Source organism: Archocentrus centrarchus, chromosome 5 (assembly GCF_007364275.1).
Source record: "Archocentrus centrarchus isolate MPI-CPG fArcCen1 chromosome 5, fArcCen1, whole genome shotgun sequence".
Lineage (NCBI taxonomy): Eukaryota > Metazoa > Chordata > Actinopteri > Cichliformes > Cichlidae > Archocentrus > Archocentrus centrarchus.
This window is the reverse complement of record NC_044350.1, coordinates 10,425,147-10,444,538: the sequence shown is the minus strand read 5'-3', so window position 1 is coordinate 10,444,538 and position 19,392 is coordinate 10,425,147. Positions and strand designations below refer to the sequence as shown.

The 19,392-nt window shown below is 41.0% G+C and overlaps 3 protein-coding genes across 3 annotated transcripts in view; 2 read left to right on the top strand and 1 right to left on the bottom strand.

The window, feature by feature from the left end:
- Nucleotides 1-428: 428 nt before the first annotated feature.
- On the top strand, nt 429-8,053 carry LOC115780070 (interferon-induced GTP-binding protein Mx-like). The gene is given in 17 exon segments (XM_030729030.1): nt 429-715; nt 973-1,113; nt 1,233-1,387; nt 5,032-5,170; nt 5,331-5,529; nt 5,653-5,672; nt 5,675-5,730; nt 5,823-5,901; nt 5,904-5,944; nt 6,042-6,183; nt 6,254-6,319; nt 6,322-6,411; nt 7,103-7,114; nt 7,117-7,178; nt 7,304-7,316; nt 7,319-7,566; nt 7,676-8,053. Coding segments are annotated over 17 exon segments (1,875 nt in total). The 5' UTR covers nt 429-528; the 3' UTR covers nt 7,901-8,053.
- Nucleotides 8,054-8,682: 629 nt separating this feature from the next.
- Nucleotides 8,683-12,185, bottom strand: thoc7 (THO complex 7). Its single transcript, XM_030729853.1, has 8 exons — nt 11,992-12,185; nt 11,639-11,759; nt 11,407-11,531; nt 11,239-11,328; nt 9,285-9,342; nt 9,103-9,169; nt 8,929-8,998; nt 8,683-8,836 (listed from the first exon to the last, which is right to left on the bottom strand). The coding sequence occupies exons 1-8, from the start codon at nt 12,008-12,010 to the stop codon at nt 8,775-8,777; spliced, it is 612 nt and encodes a 203-aa protein (XP_030585713.1). The 5' UTR covers nt 12,011-12,185; the 3' UTR covers nt 8,683-8,774.
- Nucleotides 12,186-14,519: 2,334 nt separating this feature from the next.
- The window catches only part of atxn7 (ataxin 7), a 29,802-nt gene continuing 24,929 nt past the window's right edge, over nt 14,520-19,392 (top strand). Inside the window, exons 1-2 of the mRNA XM_030730393.1 lie at nt 14,520-14,685; nt 17,504-17,605. The gene's annotated coding sequence lies outside the window, so the exon portion shown is untranslated. The remainder of the gene's footprint in view (nt 14,686-17,503; nt 17,606-19,392) is intronic.

Below are 19,392 nucleotides of genomic sequence, written 5' to 3'. Positions count from 1 at the left end.
ACTGTAAAGAGTTATTTTTAAAAAACCTGTTTTAACTCTGAATATTTACACCAACACTGCAGAACATAAGGAGGCATTTTACACCCACTGGTGTTGAACTGACTCTTATAGAGTTTACATGTTCTGACACTGCTTATTTGACACTCAGGATTTTACTGTGTACAAATGTAATCGGCATGCACAGCTGCTGGGTGGTGATAAATTCTTTTGACTTCTTTCCCCCTGCAGTGTAACCTGTTGGTTAACGTTCATCTCCAATAAAACTCTAGGTAAATTAGTTTTGCAACTGAGATACGTCACAACCTGTTACTGTAAATACTTGCTCTTATCACTGACACAATAGGGTAAAAAGAAAACCCTGTAGGCACGGAAATGCGGGAAAACGAAACCTACAGCCAAGCTTGTGGTTTCAACTCTGCAGAGTTTTCTGGTTTAATCCGCAGCCTCTTTCTGGTACAGCAGCCTGAACTCCTCTCGGTCTTTGCGACTTTAATTTAGGTGTATTCATTTGTTCTTGAGGTCATCACCATGAGCACTCTGAACCAGCAGTATGAGGAGAAGGTCCGTCCCTGCATCGATCTCATCGACTCCCTCCGCTCTCTCGGTGTAGAGAAGGACTTGGCGCTGCCCGCTATTGCCGTGATAGGAGACCAAAGCTCCGGGAAGAGCTCTGTGTTGGAGGCGCTGTCAGGGGTGGCACTGCCGAGAGGCAGTGGTAAGTTACACACACACACACACACACGCAAATAAAGAGTAATTATGAAGATAGTTATAAGATAATAAAGGACACACTGAGAAAACTGAAACTTTAGAAAATGTAATTTGATGAATAATCCCACAGGGACATAAATAATCCTGGCTCTATGGCTCTTGCTGTGTATTTAGTTAAGCTTTCAGTACGCTCAAAACAAACTTTGCTGTATTTATCAAATAATTCCTTTGACATCACTCATCATTCACTCATTAATCCAGGCATTGTAACAAGATGCCCTCTTGAACTCAAGATGAAAAGAAAGAAAGAAGGAGAAGACTGGAGTGGAAAGATAAGTTACCCGGGCCACGAGGAAGAAAAGATAGGAGACCCTACATCTGTGGGTGAAAAGATTGAAGAAGGTACTGTACAGAAACACACAATAATTTCTAAATCCGGCAATAAAAAGGCAGTTTTGATTGAGCTGCTGGATCTTTTAGGGTTCATTATGTTTTGTTTTTGTTTGTTTTTTTATCTTCAGCTCAGAATGAAATGGCTGGGGTTGGTGTGGGGATCAGTGATGAGCTCATCAGTTTGGAGATTGCCTCTCCTGATGTTCCAGACCTGACGCTCATTGACCTCCCCGGCATTGCCAGAGTGGCTGTAAAAGGACAACCCGAGAACATCGGTGATCAGGTATCATACTTCAGTCTCCCCCTGAAAAAATTCTTAGGGACAGCTTCGTTGGCAAAAAAAAAAAAAAAAAATGAGCGAAGGAAAACTGTGGCGGTGGGGGGTTGCAGATCAGAGCAACCAGAAATGACTTTCTACATCCTTTAGCAACCACATTAGGGAAATAAGGCGGGGTTAGTTCCATAAGTTTCATTTTAGTAGTTTTGCCTCTGTACACTAAATCATTAAACCTGTACATTAAATCAAAGAATGAAGATGTGATTAAAATGCAGACTTGCAGCTTTAATTCAAGGAGGCAGTTACTGATATATTTATCCAAAAGCATAAATATATCAGCGTAAGCATAAATGATCAGCTGGTGGCCCAGACCCGAACCGCAGAAATTATACAAAAATTCAGGCCAGTTTGTCTTGTCTCTTGTTTGTGTCCCTCGTTGAGTGAATGAGTATCTGGAGTGGAGCATGCTGCCCTCTGTGGCGGGGGCTGTGGTGCCGATCTCGGGCACTGCGGTGCTCCATGGTGCTGTCACCGGGGCCCCAGGTCCACCTGCGCCCGCCCTGTGCTGGGGTGTGGGGAATCGGGGTGCCTATTGAGCCAGCGGACAGCTGGCTCTCTTACTCCAGGTTTCCTGGTCATAAGCCCCCCCCCCCCCCCCCCCCCCCCCCCCCCCCCCCCCCCACACACACACACACACACACACACGCGCGCACATATACACACATATACAAACTTCATGTCGTGTGGAGAGGCCACGTGCGGAACCACACTTGCCTCTCCATTTTTATTGCATTACAGACATTACAAGTGACAATACACTCTGATACACATAGGACCTTGGGGATGATGAGAGGGGGCCACTATGATGGCCTCACTCTGGTCCAGTCTACCGTCAGCCCCCCAATTTTAATGGCACTTTAGACATTAAGGGCTTTGAGGGGGTGGTGTGGTCGAGCACTGATGGATGCTTGAGGCACAGCTGTCCCCTCAATTTTAACTGCATCTTAGACACTTCATGCATTCACAAACATGAAGCCATACACTTCAACATTTATAATTTGGGTGGGGGGTGGGGTGGGGCGGGCCATCCCACACCCGGATTTCCTGCACCTCGCCCGGGGTGGGAGTTGGGTGGTGCTTCGGGTGCCGGGCTGGCAGCATCGTGGGGTCGCTGTTGGCCCGGGTGGGGTGTCTACTTGCCCTGGCCTCAGAGGGTGGATAGATGTGGATGAATGTGCATTTGTCACAGTCCTCGTGGGTGTATTTGGGTGGGTAAATGCGTGTGGGTCGGGTTGTGTGTGGTGTGTGTGTGCGTGTGCGTGTGTGGGTGTGTGTGTGTGCGCATGAGCATGTGTGGGTGAGTGTGTGTGCGCATGAGCATATGTGGGTGAGTGTGTGTGCATACGTGTGTGCATGGCTGGACCTGAATCTGGGCCTTCTTGTGCCTTGCCTCCCGGCTGCTTCTCGGTGGTTGCTCCTGCGTCCCCCGCTTCCCCGGGGTGTGGATGCCTTGGGGTTCCTGGGCCGGGCTGGATGTTCTGGCGTGGGTGTCGACCTGCTCTCCTGGGGGCTGTGGGCCGGGGCGGCTTGGGCTTCTCCGGTGTGGAGGGGGGGGGGGGGGGGGGCTCTGCGGTATGTCGGGCGGTTCTTGGGCACCTGGGCCCTGGGGCCCTGCCACCGGCCTGCACGGGGGGCTGGCCTCTGGGGGGGCCGGTTTCCTGATGCCTCGAATTCCCTGGGGCCCTTGCCCCTCGACTGGGGGGGCTCCATCTGGGACCTCCCTCTTCCCTCTGCTGGGGTGGGTATGCGTTTGTCGCTGGAATGTGCGGCCGCGGGTTTTCATGGCTATTGATGGGCTGCGGATGGCTCGGATTTCCTGGGTCCTTCTCTGCCTGCCTCTGGCTCCTTGTGGGCGGAGCGGCGGCTTTCTGCCCTCGTTGGTAAGTGCATTCCATGACACAGAGACTAACACAATCACAGCATAACAAAATTGTTGTTCTTATACAACCATGCTTCATTTTGTTGTGCCTTTTCCACATAGTTATTTTTCTAGGTATTGCTTGTTCTGTTTTGGTATGTTGTCTTTTTTCTGGTTTTTTTGCAGTTGCAGCATTTGAATTGTTTTGGTCAGTATAGTGGTGCTCTGTCCTCTTTTTTCTGTTTTCTCCCCTTTCTCTCTCCTTTTTTTTTTTTCATTCCCCTCAGCCTGTCAACTGGAATTAAATGTATATGTACACAAATAAATAAATAAATAAATAAATAAAATAAAATAAAATAAAACAAACAAACAAACAAACAACAAAAACACAAAACACAAAACATTAACAAGAAAAGCTTATAGAGACTCTATAGAGCTTATCTTGGAAGAATAAATATGTTTGGCACAACAATGTATTCAGATCACAATTCTGCTTGCAAACAGTGCCAGACATGACAGGCTTTATAAAAAAAAAAAAAAAGAAGAAATTATACAAAAATTGCAATTTTATTATGTCATGACTGGAAGCTGCCTTTAAAGTGAAAATTCAAAGGATTGTTGCATGAACAAACCTGAAAAAAGTGGAAGAAATTGCATGATGTTTATTTTAGATGATATTGGGCCACCTGGTGGCAAGAATGGAGCTGATGAGGTAGTCAATTTTTCTCATAAGGAGATTTTGTTTTAACATTCATTGCAAAAGACGGTAAGTACGTAAAAGGAGTGCAGTGGCGGCTCCAGAAATATTTTTCTGCAGGTCCTAAGGGGGAGCTAAGCATTTTACTGAGGGTGCTATGAAGGATCAGTTGTTCTTTCAGTTCTCAACACACACAGACACAGGCTATTTTCTTGGGGGTGCTAGGGGGGTGCTATGACTTTTCCAGGGGGGAGCTATAGAATCACCCCCCCCCCCCCCCCACTGACGGAGTGTTTTAGCTGTATTATTTCTGGACATCTCAAAATGGTGACAAACCTTCTCCATTTGTCTTCACGACCACCTTGGAGATTTTAGTGGCTGCTTCGGACTGCATACCCGATCACAGTGATGGGGAATTCCCATTTCCAGACAACTGCCAGCACATGAACAGGATTGATATCAAGAATTTCTCCTTTCAAAATAACCTTTTAACGAAATTTGCACCGCATATTTTGCAGAAAAAACATTATATGGTTAACATGCATACTTCCAACTTTTTAAATTCTCTAACACTGCGCATTGCAACTTACCTGTTTTGCTTTTATTGCACAGAAGCTGTCCTTCTTGTGCATGAGTGTAACCTGTGGTTTGCACCTTATCGTAAACCTTCTGTATTTCCATTCATGAAGGCATCTCTTGATTCTAGACTTTGACAGTGACACAACTACCTCCTTAACATTCTTCTTGGTTTGATGTTGTGAAGTGTTTTTGCACTTTGGTTGTCTTCTTCTCTTGATTTGGCCTCACTCAGCCATGAAACTGCATGTCTGTCAACTGTCCAATTACTGTTGAGCTTCTGAAAAGGAAGGAACAAAGTAACCCTGAGACTGTGCAAAAGAGAGTTCTAGCAACTAGAAGTTCAAATGTAATTAATAAATTAGGAGAAGGTTTGATACAAAAATATCTGTGGAATCCTTTTTCATTTTAAGGATATGGAGTATTAATAAGCAACAATGCCATATGAATTTATTTCAGATAAAAAGACTGATCCAGAGGTTTATCAAAAAACAAGAAACCATCAGTTTGGTGGTTGTTCCATGCAATGTGGATATCGCAACCACAGAGGCTTTGAAGATGGCACAGCAGGTGGATCCTGAAGGAGAGAGGACTTTGGGTAAAGAGAACTGATTTTTAAAAAAAAACAAACTCCAAATTCCATAAAACTATTAAACTGTATTCCACAAATATGCTGGCTGTGTATGCATTTGCAAACTGCAACTTAGAGTTTGAAATGTGCCAAGACTTTTGAGCTGTTCTCTCTTTCTGTGTCTCAGGTATCTTGACTAAACCTGACCTGGTGGACAAAGGCACTGAACAGACGGTGGTTGAAATTGTCCATAATGAAATCATCCCCCTGAAGAAGGGCTACATGATTGTGAGGTGCAGGGGTCAGAAGGAGATCACAGAGAAGGTGTCTCTCAATGAAGCACTAGAAACAGAAGAGGTCTTCTTCAAAGATCATGCCTATTTCCAGTGAGTGTTTTGCTTTGTTTTGGGATTTTTTTTTGGGGGGGGGGGGGGGGGGGGGGGGGGGGGGGTTGTAATCTTTCTATTTATCTGGTAGAGTCCTGAGTAGCTGTTTTATTCTTGCTGTAGCACTCTTTACAGTGAGGGTCATGCACTGTTCCCAAACTGGCTGAAAAACTCACCCTCGAGCTGGTGCATCACATTGAGGTGATTTTTTATTTGTATTTTTTGCTTGTTAAAACAGATTTACTGTACAAATGAGTTATTATTTATAAGGTGTGTGCCATGGGATTTTACAGAAATCACTGCCTAGACTGGAAGAGCAGATAGAGGAGAAACTTGCCCACACTCAGGCAGAGCTGGACAGATATGGTAACGGACCCCATCTGATCCAGCTCAGAGACTCATCTTCCTCATTGATGTGAGCTCCCTCACACTATGTAACATTATGTAGCTACACCGGTATCTTTACGTATGTTTAATAAACATAAAATACATGTGACTCATGCATGCTGCAGAAAGTGACAGCATTCACCCAGGATACCATCAGCCTGACTACAGGAGAGGAGCTCAACTGTTGAGAGAACCTCAATGTTTTTACTTCACTGAGACAAGATTTTGGGAAATGGAAAGCCTTCCTAGACCACTCAGGAGAAAACTGTGAGTGTTTTATTTTTTGGGGTACACCTGTCCATTAGCACGACTCTGCTATATACCATTCGTTTTGCAGTTAACAAGAAAATTGAAAAAGAGGTGGACTCATATGAAGAGAAGTACCGTGGAAGAGAACTGCCAGGATTATCAACTATAAGACCTTTGAGGTCATGGTGAAGGAGCAGATCAAACAGCTGGAAGAACCCAGCTGTCAAGAACTCAAGGACATAGCAGGTAATGTCATAGTCCAGAGTGTGAATAATTACATAATAATTATTCATTTTTGTTCTTCTGGTTTTGCAGTTTACCACATTTTTAAGAAAATAAATTAATGCTACACTGAATAAGCATCGAGTGGTTTTGATGCATTTGGAAGATCTGAGCGCACAGAATGCTTTTACATACCTCTGTATTATCTCAGTAAATACCAGTGTGCCAAATTCACACTACACAGGTTCATGCAGTAGCAGAAGCACTGGATTAGGTGGTGCACTTTGGGCCCTGGGTCCTCCCTTTTGTCTTCCAATATTTTTTATAGAGAATTACTTTTGTTTCACCACTTCATAAACTATGTTTCCACAGCTGGCATCTTTTTTAATGTTTTTTTGCAAACATACATGACTCCTTTCTGGAGATCAATCTGCACAGTTATAAAAGGGTTTTCTACATCATACAGATTATTTTCTTGCCATTCATCCTCTCTGCATGGTCGTTGACTAGTCCCACTTAAATTAAATTAAATTAAAACTGAGAATTGGTACTCTGTTGTTTAAGCTGCAAATGAAAGTGCTGAGGCCAGCCTTAAAAATACAAATGTGTAACAGATGACCTGGATTATACAAGAGATTTACCCAGAACATGCTTGCATCCATGAAGCAATCAGTTAAAGTTAAATGGTTTTGTTTTGCATATCTGTTTTCTCTAGATGCTATTAAGAAGGGTTCTTACAGCTGGCCCAAAGAAACTTTACTGGATTTCCTAACCTCATAAAAACAACCAAGGTATCTTCTGTGACTTCTGTGGCTACTAAGGCATTTTCAGTATTATGTGTCATTATGTATGTGTGTATTATGTATCATTTGCATAATTTTAAGAAATGTTTAGACTGACTGGAAGTCTTTTCCAGGCAAAAATCGAAGCCATAAGCAGCAAAAAGAGGCCACTGCTGAATCAATGCTGAGAACTCAGTTCAAGATGGAGCTGCTGGTTTACTCTCAGGACAGGACCTACAGCAGCAGTTTGAGTGAAAGCAAGAAAGAGGAGGATGAAGAGCAGGAGAAATATCTTCACAAAGGCATGCTGCGTATGCCTGAAATAAGCCGTGTGTACACCAAGGATAACCATGCCACACTTCTGGAGCTGATGCTACATCTTAAATCATATTACAGAGTATGTTTTCATTTAGTGGAAAAATATATGAATAGAATCAGTGTGTACATTTTACAAAGAGTGTTTTTTTAATTATTCACAACTGTTTTTTTTCTACTTTCTCCCTTAGATTGCTGGCCAGAGGTTGGCTGATCAAATCCCACTGGTGATCCGCTACCACATGCTGCAAGAATCTGCCATCCAGCTGCAGAGGGAGATGCTGCAGATGCTTCAGGACAAAGAAAATTTGGAGTTCCTGCTGAAGGAGGACTCTGACATTGGCAGCCAAAGGGCCGCTTTGCAGAGTCGCCTCACACGCCTCATGAAGGCCCGCGGGTATCTGGTCGAGTTCTAAATGTGAAAGCTTTGCAGCCAGTGGTGTCAGTTGATGGGGAGACATATGATATTTTACTCTAACATGTAGTCTTTTCATTCAAGAGAGATAAATTTGATGCACTCAATGCAAATTTTTAAAAACTGCTTAAACAATCACTTATATATATTGGTTTAAATAAAGATAGTTTTGTCTAACCTGAACTTCCGTACTTCATTCTAAGTGTAAACTACCCAACAGCAGCCTAATTTCAAACCATTTATAGAATTCTAAAAAAACAAATAAACTGATCAGCTTCCCTTTGGCTGAAACACTGTAAATCACACATTTTTCCTTTGTGATACTGCAGCTACCACATGCTTCAGCTATGGAAGCTTTTTTTTAATCTACTCAAATAACTTAGCTCCCCCTTGTGGTTCTACACGGTAATTTAACAAGCTGAAACGGTTAAGACAAAATTATATTTGTTCATCCATCCTCTTTCTTCTACTTCTTCTTCCCCTCATTAGATCAACTATACCAATATTTTAGTGCATAAACAATCTTATCCTCTACATCAGCAATAAACAAATGTATTTTTCCACCTTAAGCTCTGCAAGGACTAAAGTTCTGGCTTCCATTTGGCAACAATTTTTTCTTCCAGTATTAATGCTTCAAGTCTTGTGGTACATCAGCCCCACTACATCTTTTTCTTAAATCTAGTGTTTATAAAATCTTTGCCTTCAGTCTGAAACCTTAGTTAATGATTTCAAATAATGTTGAGGGAAATGTGTTAATTTAGTTAATGAATTGAACACAGCAGGTGTGAACAAGTCATCTTTATTCAAAATACATACAAAAGTACGAGACAATTAAAATCAGTTCGCTTTTTGTTAAATTCAGGATGCCAACATGTTCACTCTCCGTTCTCGGCAGGGCTCTCCTGACTGTTGTCATCATTGTCCAACTTCTCATCATCTAGCAAAGAGAAAATTGGTCAGCAAGGCAAAGTGACGCCACCTTCTCCGTTGTACACTTTTTACTAACCTCTGAGAATAAAATGTACTCACTCTCAAGGGTCTGCTGTAGCTCCTGTATGGTACTGAGCAGCACATGGAACTGTTTCTTCCTCAACTCCAAACTGAGTGGGACAAAAGCAAATTTTAAAAAGGCAGAAAATCTTACAGATGGCTAAATAACATCTGAGAGCAGAACTGAAGAGTTTAAGAGACATTTGGCTTTACCTTTGCATCCACATTCTCCTTGATGTGAGAAAGATGCTGCAGTTCTTTGTCAAGCGCCTCCAACTGCCTGCAAAAAATAAAGTAAAACTGAGCTCAAAATCAGATCATAAAGAAGCTGAAAACCATAAAAGCAGAGCAATTTAATCAAGATTTGATGAAACAGAAGGCAAGGACAGGCTTACTTTAGTGTTTCATGCCGGTCTGGGTGTTGCTGGATAACCTTAGCTAGAGCATCATACTCTGAAAAAGTAAGGAAAGAGTGCAGTGGACAAACTAAATCTTATAAAATAATCAAAGACTTTTAGTTTTAAAAAAAAACAACAAAAAAACAGGGCAATATGTTTTCTAATATTTTTTGTGATACACCTCCAACTGTCGTCAGTGCACATGAAACCAACAAAAGGTGAGTCTTTTTTTCCACAGGGAACCTCAATGAACACATTCTTACGTTGTCTTAAGAGCTTGAAACGTGTGTGCACTTCTTCAGTTTCAAAAAACAAAAGGTGGAGAGTCCCTGGTATTTAAACCCTAGTGGAGGTTGCCCCCTTTGGAGGTGGTCATTGACCCACTTTTGATCATGTGTATCATCACATGAACCAAGCTGTGAAAAAAAAGGCACGGGTCATACCATCAAGGATTTCAGGCAAAACCACTGAGACTTTGCCCCATCTTATCATGTAACCTACTGAGGTCACCTGAAGTAAGGTATGAGTGGGGATTGAGACGCCTGGAAAGGGATCTCAAGACTGTATTGTAGGTGGCTGACAGCTGGTGTGGTAAGCTGTAGTGACGGCCAGTCAAAGTGTCATGAAGCTTGGAAGTTTTCATTCCAGTTGGTTAAAAAAATGTTACTTTCTCAAGGCTTCATGAGCACACAACACCTCTACTGGTCAAAACGTGTGTCATTTCAGTGATGTCAGCATGGCAATTATCGCTGTCAAGAATAAAAAATAAAAACTTAACTTGATGTTGTGTGGTTCATTCATTCATTTATCTAATCAGTTTTTGATTAGTCTGTAAGTAATGGTAATAGAGGTCTATTGTTGTCAAAACCTTGTGATTCAGTTAGATGGAATTTTTTTTTTTTTACTGTGTTTGGACTCGGCCAGTTTCTCTTTTTGGAACTAACCTCTCCGGCTTTGGAGAAAACCCTTTTACACGGTACTGAGGAGGCAGGGGTACACAAATATCCCACAGCAAGCCTGTATAGGCTTGGATATATGCACCTCTGCATAGGTAAATGGACCGGTTCTTATTAGCACTTTTCTACTCTACTCTACCCGAGCACTCAAAGCGCCATGTGCCCAGATGAGATGTTATTGCTGTAGTCCAGTGCTCAGCACAGAATTAACACTTCACTTTAGAATGAAAAGAAGAAGAAGGGAAAAAAAAGCTTGTAAATATTATAGTAGTAACACATTGATTATTTGCAGGTATATCATTGGAAGAGGTCAGCTTAATGTGTTGCCATACAGGGAAAACCTTCTCTTAGCAACTCCATGAAAACAAGCTCCTCTGTCACAGGCAAACTGGTGAAATTCCAACACAATCATGCAAATTTGGCAGGGATCCATTGCACTTTAAATATGCTAATAAATCATGTCAACACTCGAACCGCTACCTGAACTAGCAAGGATTACGATGTCATCAGTGACATCATTCGCTCTGAAAGAAGCAAGCCTCGATACGCGCTTCATAAGGCTTCCTGGATTTCTCGACACACGTTCCAAAGTCTCAGAACAGTAGTCCCATCACTGGCAAGCCACCACCTCTGTTCATTGATGGTCGTTCACAGTGGACATATATGGCTTCTTTTACTCCTCTTTCGAACCATCTGTCTTCCCAGTCCAAAATGTAAACACTGGTGGCTCCTCTATGTTGTGCCATGCGTTTTTGGAGTGGTTGTTTGGTTTCTCCAGTGCAGAGGTCCACGCACTCCTTTACTGCACTGCACAGCATACACTATGTTGCTTAGCTTGTGTTTGGGAGTTTTATCCTTGGGATGAACCCATTTTTGTCTTAGAACTGAAGAAGCCTCTTGGATGAGAGGTGAAACATCAAAAAAACATCTTAAAGAAGTCCAGTCCCCTTTTTTCAAGCTCTTAAGACTACCATGGACCTACAGACATTTCTTACCTTGGCGATTCTTTCGTATCCTCTTTGCCCTCTGAATTTCCTTTTTGCATTCTGCTATCTTCTCATGCGCAGACGAAATGTTTTGTTCTGCAATGTGAGAAAATTTAAGAGTTGGAAAGCAGGCGATACAAGATATGATGTACCAACCTCAGAAAATCCAGCCTTACCTATTAGAGTAGATTTTCTCATAATTCTCCATTTCCCGAAGATTCATGTCGTAAACCATCAACGTCTTCCCCATGGAAAATTCACACTGAGCCAGAATGCCCAGCATCCTCTGATACTGTGTGAATCTGAGCAGAATTACAGCACTTTTTTATGACTCAGGACAAGTCCTCCGCAATATTTAAGAGATGCGTGGAGACAGAGTCCATATCCAGAGTATGTAGAGCCCACTTACCCTTCCTCGGGGGTCCCAGACGAGTTGCACCATTTCGTGAAACTCTTTAGGAGTAAATTGATTCGGCGGTCATCTCCAGCTCCGTCCCCGTCGATAAGAAGGCGTTTCCGTATAACTTCGTCTGGAATACAGGTGAAATAATAACAGCATTTCAGGTACACCATGTAAACCCAAAACACCGGCTAACGTGGCTACTAGATGCTAGCTACGTCAAAAACAGGTCCCTTCTCCGTGTAAGAGTGGCTCGTTTTTGACCATATGACTGGGTACAGCGATATTTTTAAGGGCCTGGATAAACGTTGCTACTCACAGGTGGCATACAGCTAGCATGAATGCAGCGAAAGGTTACTCACCATCTGTAACAGCCCCCATGTTTGTACGGCGGCTTTGCAAACTCAGCTAAGCAGGAAGCGGACAGCCTCCCGCCCTTCTTCTTTGGTTTGGTGCGGGGTTGGAAAACTAGTCTGCAGGTGACTTACTGCCACCAACCGGACTGGGGTGGGCAAAAGTTGACTGCCATGGGATGTTTTGTCTCTTAGGAACAGAATGTGCTTTAGGGTCAAAGTGAAACCTTCAGTTAGAAAAAATGCATTAGGGTTTGTTGAGTGGTGGAGTTATGAACTGTCAACCTGAACTGATCTTTGTTCTGTTTGTAAACGCAAAACTGTGTGATCAACATCCCAGTTCAGCTGCAACATGCATTCATCTCTAATACATGCATTTATTATACTTCACAACGTTACCCACAATACTGTTGTAATTTTGTAAATTTAAAATCAAATTTTAATATTTTGGCTGGGATATTTACATTACATTTACTGAGTGCAAGTTATATTTAATATGTAATGATTAAACAAAGAACAAAAAAACGCACAGACGTGTGTCCTTCTCATACACTCTGGGTTAAATTCTGCAAACCAATATAAGTGGGAGCTATTATTCTTGATTAGCTCACGTATAGTGCTGTGCAAAAGTCTCGAGCCAGCCCTCATTTCTTCATATCGTACTAGAAAAATGGGAAATAGGTGCAGCAATTTATTTAAAGACGTGTGCAAATATCTGTGAGTACACATTACATAAGGCAAAAGCAGAGTTTGTACAATTCTAGTGAGCTAGAAAGTCAGTGTTTGGTATGAGCACCATTATTCTTCAACACAGCCTGAACTCTCTTAGGCAGCTTTCCTGTCATTTCTTTAAGTAGTCTTCAGGAATAGTTCTCCAGGTTTCTGGAAGGACATTCAAAGCTCTTCTTTGGATGTTGAGTGCCTTTTGTTCTGTTCTCTGTTAAGATGATCCTACACTGCTTCAATAATGTTGAGGTCCAGGCTCTGTGGAGGCCATTCCATGACTGATAGTGTTCCATTGAGTGTTTTTCTATCCAGATATCCTTTTACTACACTGGCAGTTTGTTTGGGATTATTGCCATGCTGAAAAATGAAGCTGCTGCCAATCAGACATTTTCCAGATGCACGATGGACCAATGCATCTCAGATCCTGTGTCAGGTCTCATAATTTTTAAGGACACACTGCACCATACAAAGATAGGCCACATTTTCAGCTAATAGCTCTTAGGGAATCACTTTGTTGGTGTGAAAATCCTATTTTATTGGCTGTCAAAGTGAGTTATTTTTGGTAGTTTTTGTAGATTTTAACTAAAGAAATTGGAACCATTTATTATTAGGCTGAGAGAGATATTTATCAGTGCTAAAGCTACACTTTAGCACTTACATTGTATTTTTAGCACTTGTAAAGTTCTGTCTGCTATGTGTGGAAATAACATTGATTCACCCATTTCTCTTCCTTTTATCAAGGACATTTTTCCACACATGCATCAACAAAGCCACCAGCATTGTGGATGATCCCATGCAACCCTCACACAAACTCTTTTGTCTCCTGCCATCTGGCAAGAGCTACTGAAGCATTTGGGCCCTCAAACACACACACATACACAGAAGTAAACACTCTACATCTTACAGCTGGGCTAGTAACACACACACACACACACACACACACACACACACACACACACACACACACACACACACACTCACTCACTCACACACACACATACATATTTGCACATTCATATTTGTATTGTGTATATTTCTGTGTATTTTATTTTTCATAATGTTGTGCACTTTTGTCATTCTGTGATAGCCTTATATGAAACACCATGGTCCTAAAGGAATGCTGTTTCCTCTCACGATGTACCGTATTATCTCTATGTGGCTGAAATGACATTAAAGTGACTTGACTAGAGTTGCCTTGAGTTAAGAGCTATTTATGCTTGAACGATTCAGAGGTCAGTGTTAAGTGGCTTAACAAACAAACAAAAACATTCCTGCCACAGGCATGTTGAAACACATAAGAGCACTTATTTGGGCAGTTATTTTGAGTCATTTGAGACATGAAAACTGCATATAGCCTCGCCAGTTATATCTGGTTAAAACTGCTTTAAAGTGTACTACCTTAAATTAGGTTTTAAAACTTTTTCTTTTTTACCTTTTCTTTTATGCTTCCACCACCATGTTTGCTTCTCTCATAGATTTCAACTCAGGATTCCTTCATTGACATATAATTGTTATCTCTGGTTCCGCCTGTAATCCATGGGTCATTTATTTAAAGCTTCTAAATCGAATAAAAAAACATGTTTGATGAACATTTTGTAGTATTTTGTTTCATCGGCTAGACGTTATTTATCAAACTTCCCCTATCACAAATCTCCCAAACTTCATGCCATTGTAAATACTGAATTTAACTGGACAATAAAATAAAATAAATATTTTTTATTAAAATAATTAAATCTCCTGGTGGAAAAGTGCCATCCAGTCATTGGTCAGTTCGCTCTTGCGTCGTGGCGCGGTGACGTCTCTCCGTCCCAGAATGCAGTCTGGTAAACAGACATGGAAGCACCAGGTGAAGACCTCCACAGAGGCTGAGCACTAAACTCGCTCTTTTCCACCGTCTTCTGTCTCCTTCACCCAGTGCATCCAGTTGATATATATCAGCCAGGTGTGAGATTTACTTCTGCAGGATCCAGAGCCTTGGTAAGAGTGAAGTTGTAGTCGATATGCGACCGCGGCTAATGACTTCTGCTGGGCTGTCAGGCTTCTGTCAGCTTCCTCGCTGTTGCTAGTCATGGCAGGCTAACGTTAGCCAGCTAGCAGGCTACCGTTAGCCAGCAGTGCTGTCCAGTTACGTTTGTGCCAGTCACAGACCCACACTGGACTGAGCCTGCTGTCGTAACACAACTGCTCATAGACATTTGGTCTGTTGTCAAAAGCCCTATTTCTGGTGAACAATTACGTTGTCTTCGGTGTGCTAAAAAAATAACTGCGATAGTGTAATTAGGGTCGAGTGGAAGTGCCAGCTGTTCCAGCCAATAAAAATCCAGGCTCATCTGCTCTCTGTTACCTGTCAGAGTTGCACCTGTCTGCCGATGACAAGAACGGTTTTTTAAAGAAATTACATAATGCTGTGTTCTTCCACTCATGGCCTTTAACATACTAGTTTCGTAAAACCTAAACCACAACTGAACTACTGATATGTTTATAAACCAGAACAATGTTATTACCATAATTAACATTGCTATGAATCTGTGTTCGATAAAATATTCTGTTTGGCTGTCATTTTATTCATCACAAGTTATTTTTAAGCATGCACTCAACAACTTAGAGATATTTTGTTTGTTTAGCTTTTGTTATTTGGCCAACCTTTTGGGTAAGGGTAAAAAAAAGGAAAAAAGAAATGGACAGCACAACAGATCACATCGATTGTTGTCATAAATATATTCAGAAGTTAATATTACCGATATTCAGCAGATATATTAGTGCATTCTAGGCATTTTTACATTCATTTGCCATCCTGATATACTGCTAAACATGTTATAAATACTTCCTGTTAATACTGTGACATTTTTAAGTAGAGCTGGCCAATATTAGCTATTTGTCCTTTTTTTTTGGTGTCGGCATTTATAAAGGTAATAAAAAGATGTGAGAAACGCCCTTCAGGGTCTGTCAGTATTCTAACACTAATATTTTAAGTTAGCTGAAACGTTTTGCACATTGTCACAAGTCAGAATGTTTGTGGCTTTCTGAAGATTAAATAGTAGGTATGTTACAAAAAATGTCATTCTTTCCAGTTACATCTAAAACCAATGCAGATAGAAAGAGCATGTAAAAAATTACATTTTTATACCAAAACCACACTAATAGCACAAATAATATGAAGTTACACCCAATTAACTAATCCGTTAGCATGCACTGTTTTACCGAGAAAAACAGCTTTATAACAACCAGAATAGTTTCATTTTGTCTAAACTGACTATTTTTTTTTCATTTGTTGATTGATGATTTGCATTGGCCTCCATGGAATGTTGCTTTGACAATGGACATTTTCCTTACGTTATTAAACTGCTTTCTGATCAAGAAAACTTGATGAAACTTTAACAGTTTGAAGTTGAAACATAAAATTACACGTCCATATACTTTAAATTGATGTCCATATGTGCCATCAGTGTTTTGACACGTTAACTTTGGCGAGGTTTTTGAAAAACAACCGTTCAATACGAAAGACTTGACAGAATGAAAAAAATGGAAAAAAAGAGGCTGTCCAGGGGAGTCCCCCTACATTATAGCAAAATACACACCTTCATTTGGTCAGAAACCCAGTTTTTGGCAGACCGCTGCAGCGTATTAGCCGAGGCTACAAACAGGTTAGCTCGGACTGTGTTGCTAGGCTATGATGCAGTGATTGTAACATACCTATAAATAGCACATTCCACATTCACCCATGTGCCATACTGCATGGTACATTTACATGGTGTCTTGTGATTATTTCCCAGTCTACCCGATGGAGAGTTAACGGTTAAAATATTGACCTCCTGCAATCTCGAGCCATTTTCACACATGCTCTTCAGCCCTGGATTTATATGTGAGAATGCAAATGTCTGATGCAGCTGGATTGGAGATTGAACCTTTTTTAACCTGCCAGTTCTCTGATATATAGTCTATGTGATGTTAGATTCGAGAATAGCGCAGATAATGCTATGGTGAATTCACAATGAGTCATTGGTCATCCTGTGCCCCCAATCGTGTAGTCAGGCAGCTCCCTCACTTAAACCACACAGTGTGTTTTATTAATAATGTCCTGCCACGTGAGAAGAGAAAATGTTATCATTTTTCAGAGTCAGTGTGTGAAAATAACTTTGGACTGCCACTCTCGCAGCAGTAATATTCAGATTTTTCTCTCTGATTTTGCCAAAAGGTGTTAAATATATACTATTGTTGTGTATATTGATAATACACATTTTTTACATAGCACCAGTACATCCAGGTCTCCTTGCAGCAAATTTACTGTCATTTCATGCATTAGATGATATTATAAATGGTATTTAGGTTGCGGGTTTTAAGCAAAAAACTTTGATGAGCAACCTTTTGATTAACAAATAATAAGTTGGTGTGAACCATATCCAACAGTGCGACACTGAATATACAACAGTGTGTGTTATATGAATAAAGACAACAAAAACAATAACTGTCTTTAAAAAGGAGGAGTGACAGTCTAGTCTTTTACACACTATCTAATCCATCCATCCATCCATTCACTTCCGCACATCCTGTTAAGGGTCGCGGGGGGGCTGGAGCCTATCCCAGCTGTCATAGGGCGAGAGGCAGGGTACACCCTGAACAGGTCGCCAGCCTGTTGCAGGGCCAACACGGAGTGACAGACAACCTTTCACACTCACATTCACGCACTCAGTCACACCTATGGGCCACTAATAATTCTACTTATTAAATGTGTTTAGAAAGTAATGATGTGATATTGCTACATCTTCCCTCAATGCTTGTCTGTGTGTGCCTCTAGAGTTCCTATCCAGTGTGTGTGCGCCAGCCAGGAATCACCCAAACTGATGTGGATCAACTGATTGAGTTTCAAGATAAATTCCTTGTTTCTTGTTTTGCCAAGGTAAGATCTCACTGCTGCTCATTTGGAAATCCTATTGATAATTTATGTTTAGTTTTTTAAAAATGTTTTCTAACTGCTGCAGAAAAATCACAGTTAGTGCTTAGGGTAGTGCTTCTAGATGTTCAGCATTGCCACTAACTTGGAGACATATTGTAATTTGGTATATCACCTGTGTATCAACACAGGTGATATGTTGCCTGTTAACCATTTTCATTTTTAAATGCATGTACCACAAAAGAAAACATTGTTTTTATGGATTTTGTAAGTCAATAGGCTGAGAGCACAGACTATGTGTTCATGTACTTTGGTAATTATGTCATGTTATAATCAAGTTAACGTGTGTGTGGCACAAGAAAGGTAGCAAAAAAAAACCCCAGAACAAAACAAAACACACCGTTACTCAGACGTTATTATACATTTACTGATCAGAACCATAAAAACACAATAAAATTAATTTAATCCATCACAAAAGCCCTACACTGAATACTATTTCTACTTTAAAGTATCAGGGATGCTGTAGTCTCATTGAGCAACACGCTCAATGAGACTACAGCATCACTGAGTTGCATTTGAGGATATGGTTTGTACTAATATTGTATTGGGTTTTTAGAATGCCGTTTTTCTTTTACTTTACATGTATGTTGTTTCAATTAAAAACATACTAGTAAAGCATCTGCTTCTCAATGAATATCAAGGAAATAGATGTTACCTTTGTAAAACTTGTAATTTCAAGACTTCTGCATTGGACTGCTTAATATTACAGAGGTCTTTTTTTAGGTTCTGCTCTGTGTATGTTGCTTAAAAGATCCAACATCAGCTGTCTGATCCAGGGTCTGCTAATCTCCTTTGTTTCAGTTGTTTGAACCCACAATAGATTTTGATTAGAATCACTGGAATAAATCATGGGAGATGATTACACACTCCTGTGGTGTTTGACCAAGTGGCAAATTCTGGGCTGAAAAATGAAGCAACATGGAAGTGCCAAATAAGTAGTTACTCTAGTGGCCACTTGAGGCTGGCCCTAAAGCAAGTCAGTCTCCATAGGTTGTTTTGTTAAATAGCCCAAATAAATGGCATTAAATCATATTTATAGCCTGGTACAAATAAAAATGCTTTACTTCAGTTTTGGTGAGTGAAATTCTAGTATTTTATTATATATTGATATCTCTGTCTGTGCGCTGTACCTATACAGTTGAGTTGTACCATATCATGTACTCCACAATAATCCCAGTATGTATTTTAACATGATATAAAAGTGTTATATCACATTATTAGTGATATAGTGACGCCATCCATTTACATTCCCTGATGTGCACAACAATGAGGAAAGCCCAGGCATGTCTGAGAGTGAGAGCCACAGCCAGTCTCTGATGGCGAGTTAATACCTCAAAATGGAGCTACTTCAACAACTTACAACAAAGCACAATACTTTGGAAAATATGCAAGATGGAAACAACAAACTTGTTTGACTACTTGAAGCAAAAACACACCATTGGGTACAACCAGGCTATGAAGGCAGGTGAGGAGGAGATACTGGCAGCTGGTCATGTGTGACCCAGATGTAAACGAATGACTCAGCCAAGACAGTTATGTTCTGTATCACAGGAAGAGGATGGATGCTTGGGTTATATAGTGGTAAGAGGACTTTAAACAACTGGTTAAAAAGCCTGACCCAGGGTAGAAAATATTTTTCAGTTTTATTGTGTGACATTACAGGCTCCTGGTGAGTTACAAGGTTAAGTTAGTTCAGTTATTGTTAAACTAAAGTATTAGGAGATATTTTATGC

Excerpts from the sequence above, each read along its gene's own strand:
- thoc7 (XM_030729853.1), bottom strand. Across the intron at positions 11,532-11,638 it reads TCTGGGACCCCCGAGGAAGG|ATTCACACAGTATCAGAGGA; the intron begins GTAAGTGGGCTC and ends AATTCTGCTCAG. Across the intron at positions 8,999-9,102 it reads AGGAGAATGTGGATGCAAAG|TTGGAGTTGAGGAAGAAACA; the intron begins GTAAAGCCAAAT and ends GTCCCACTCAGT.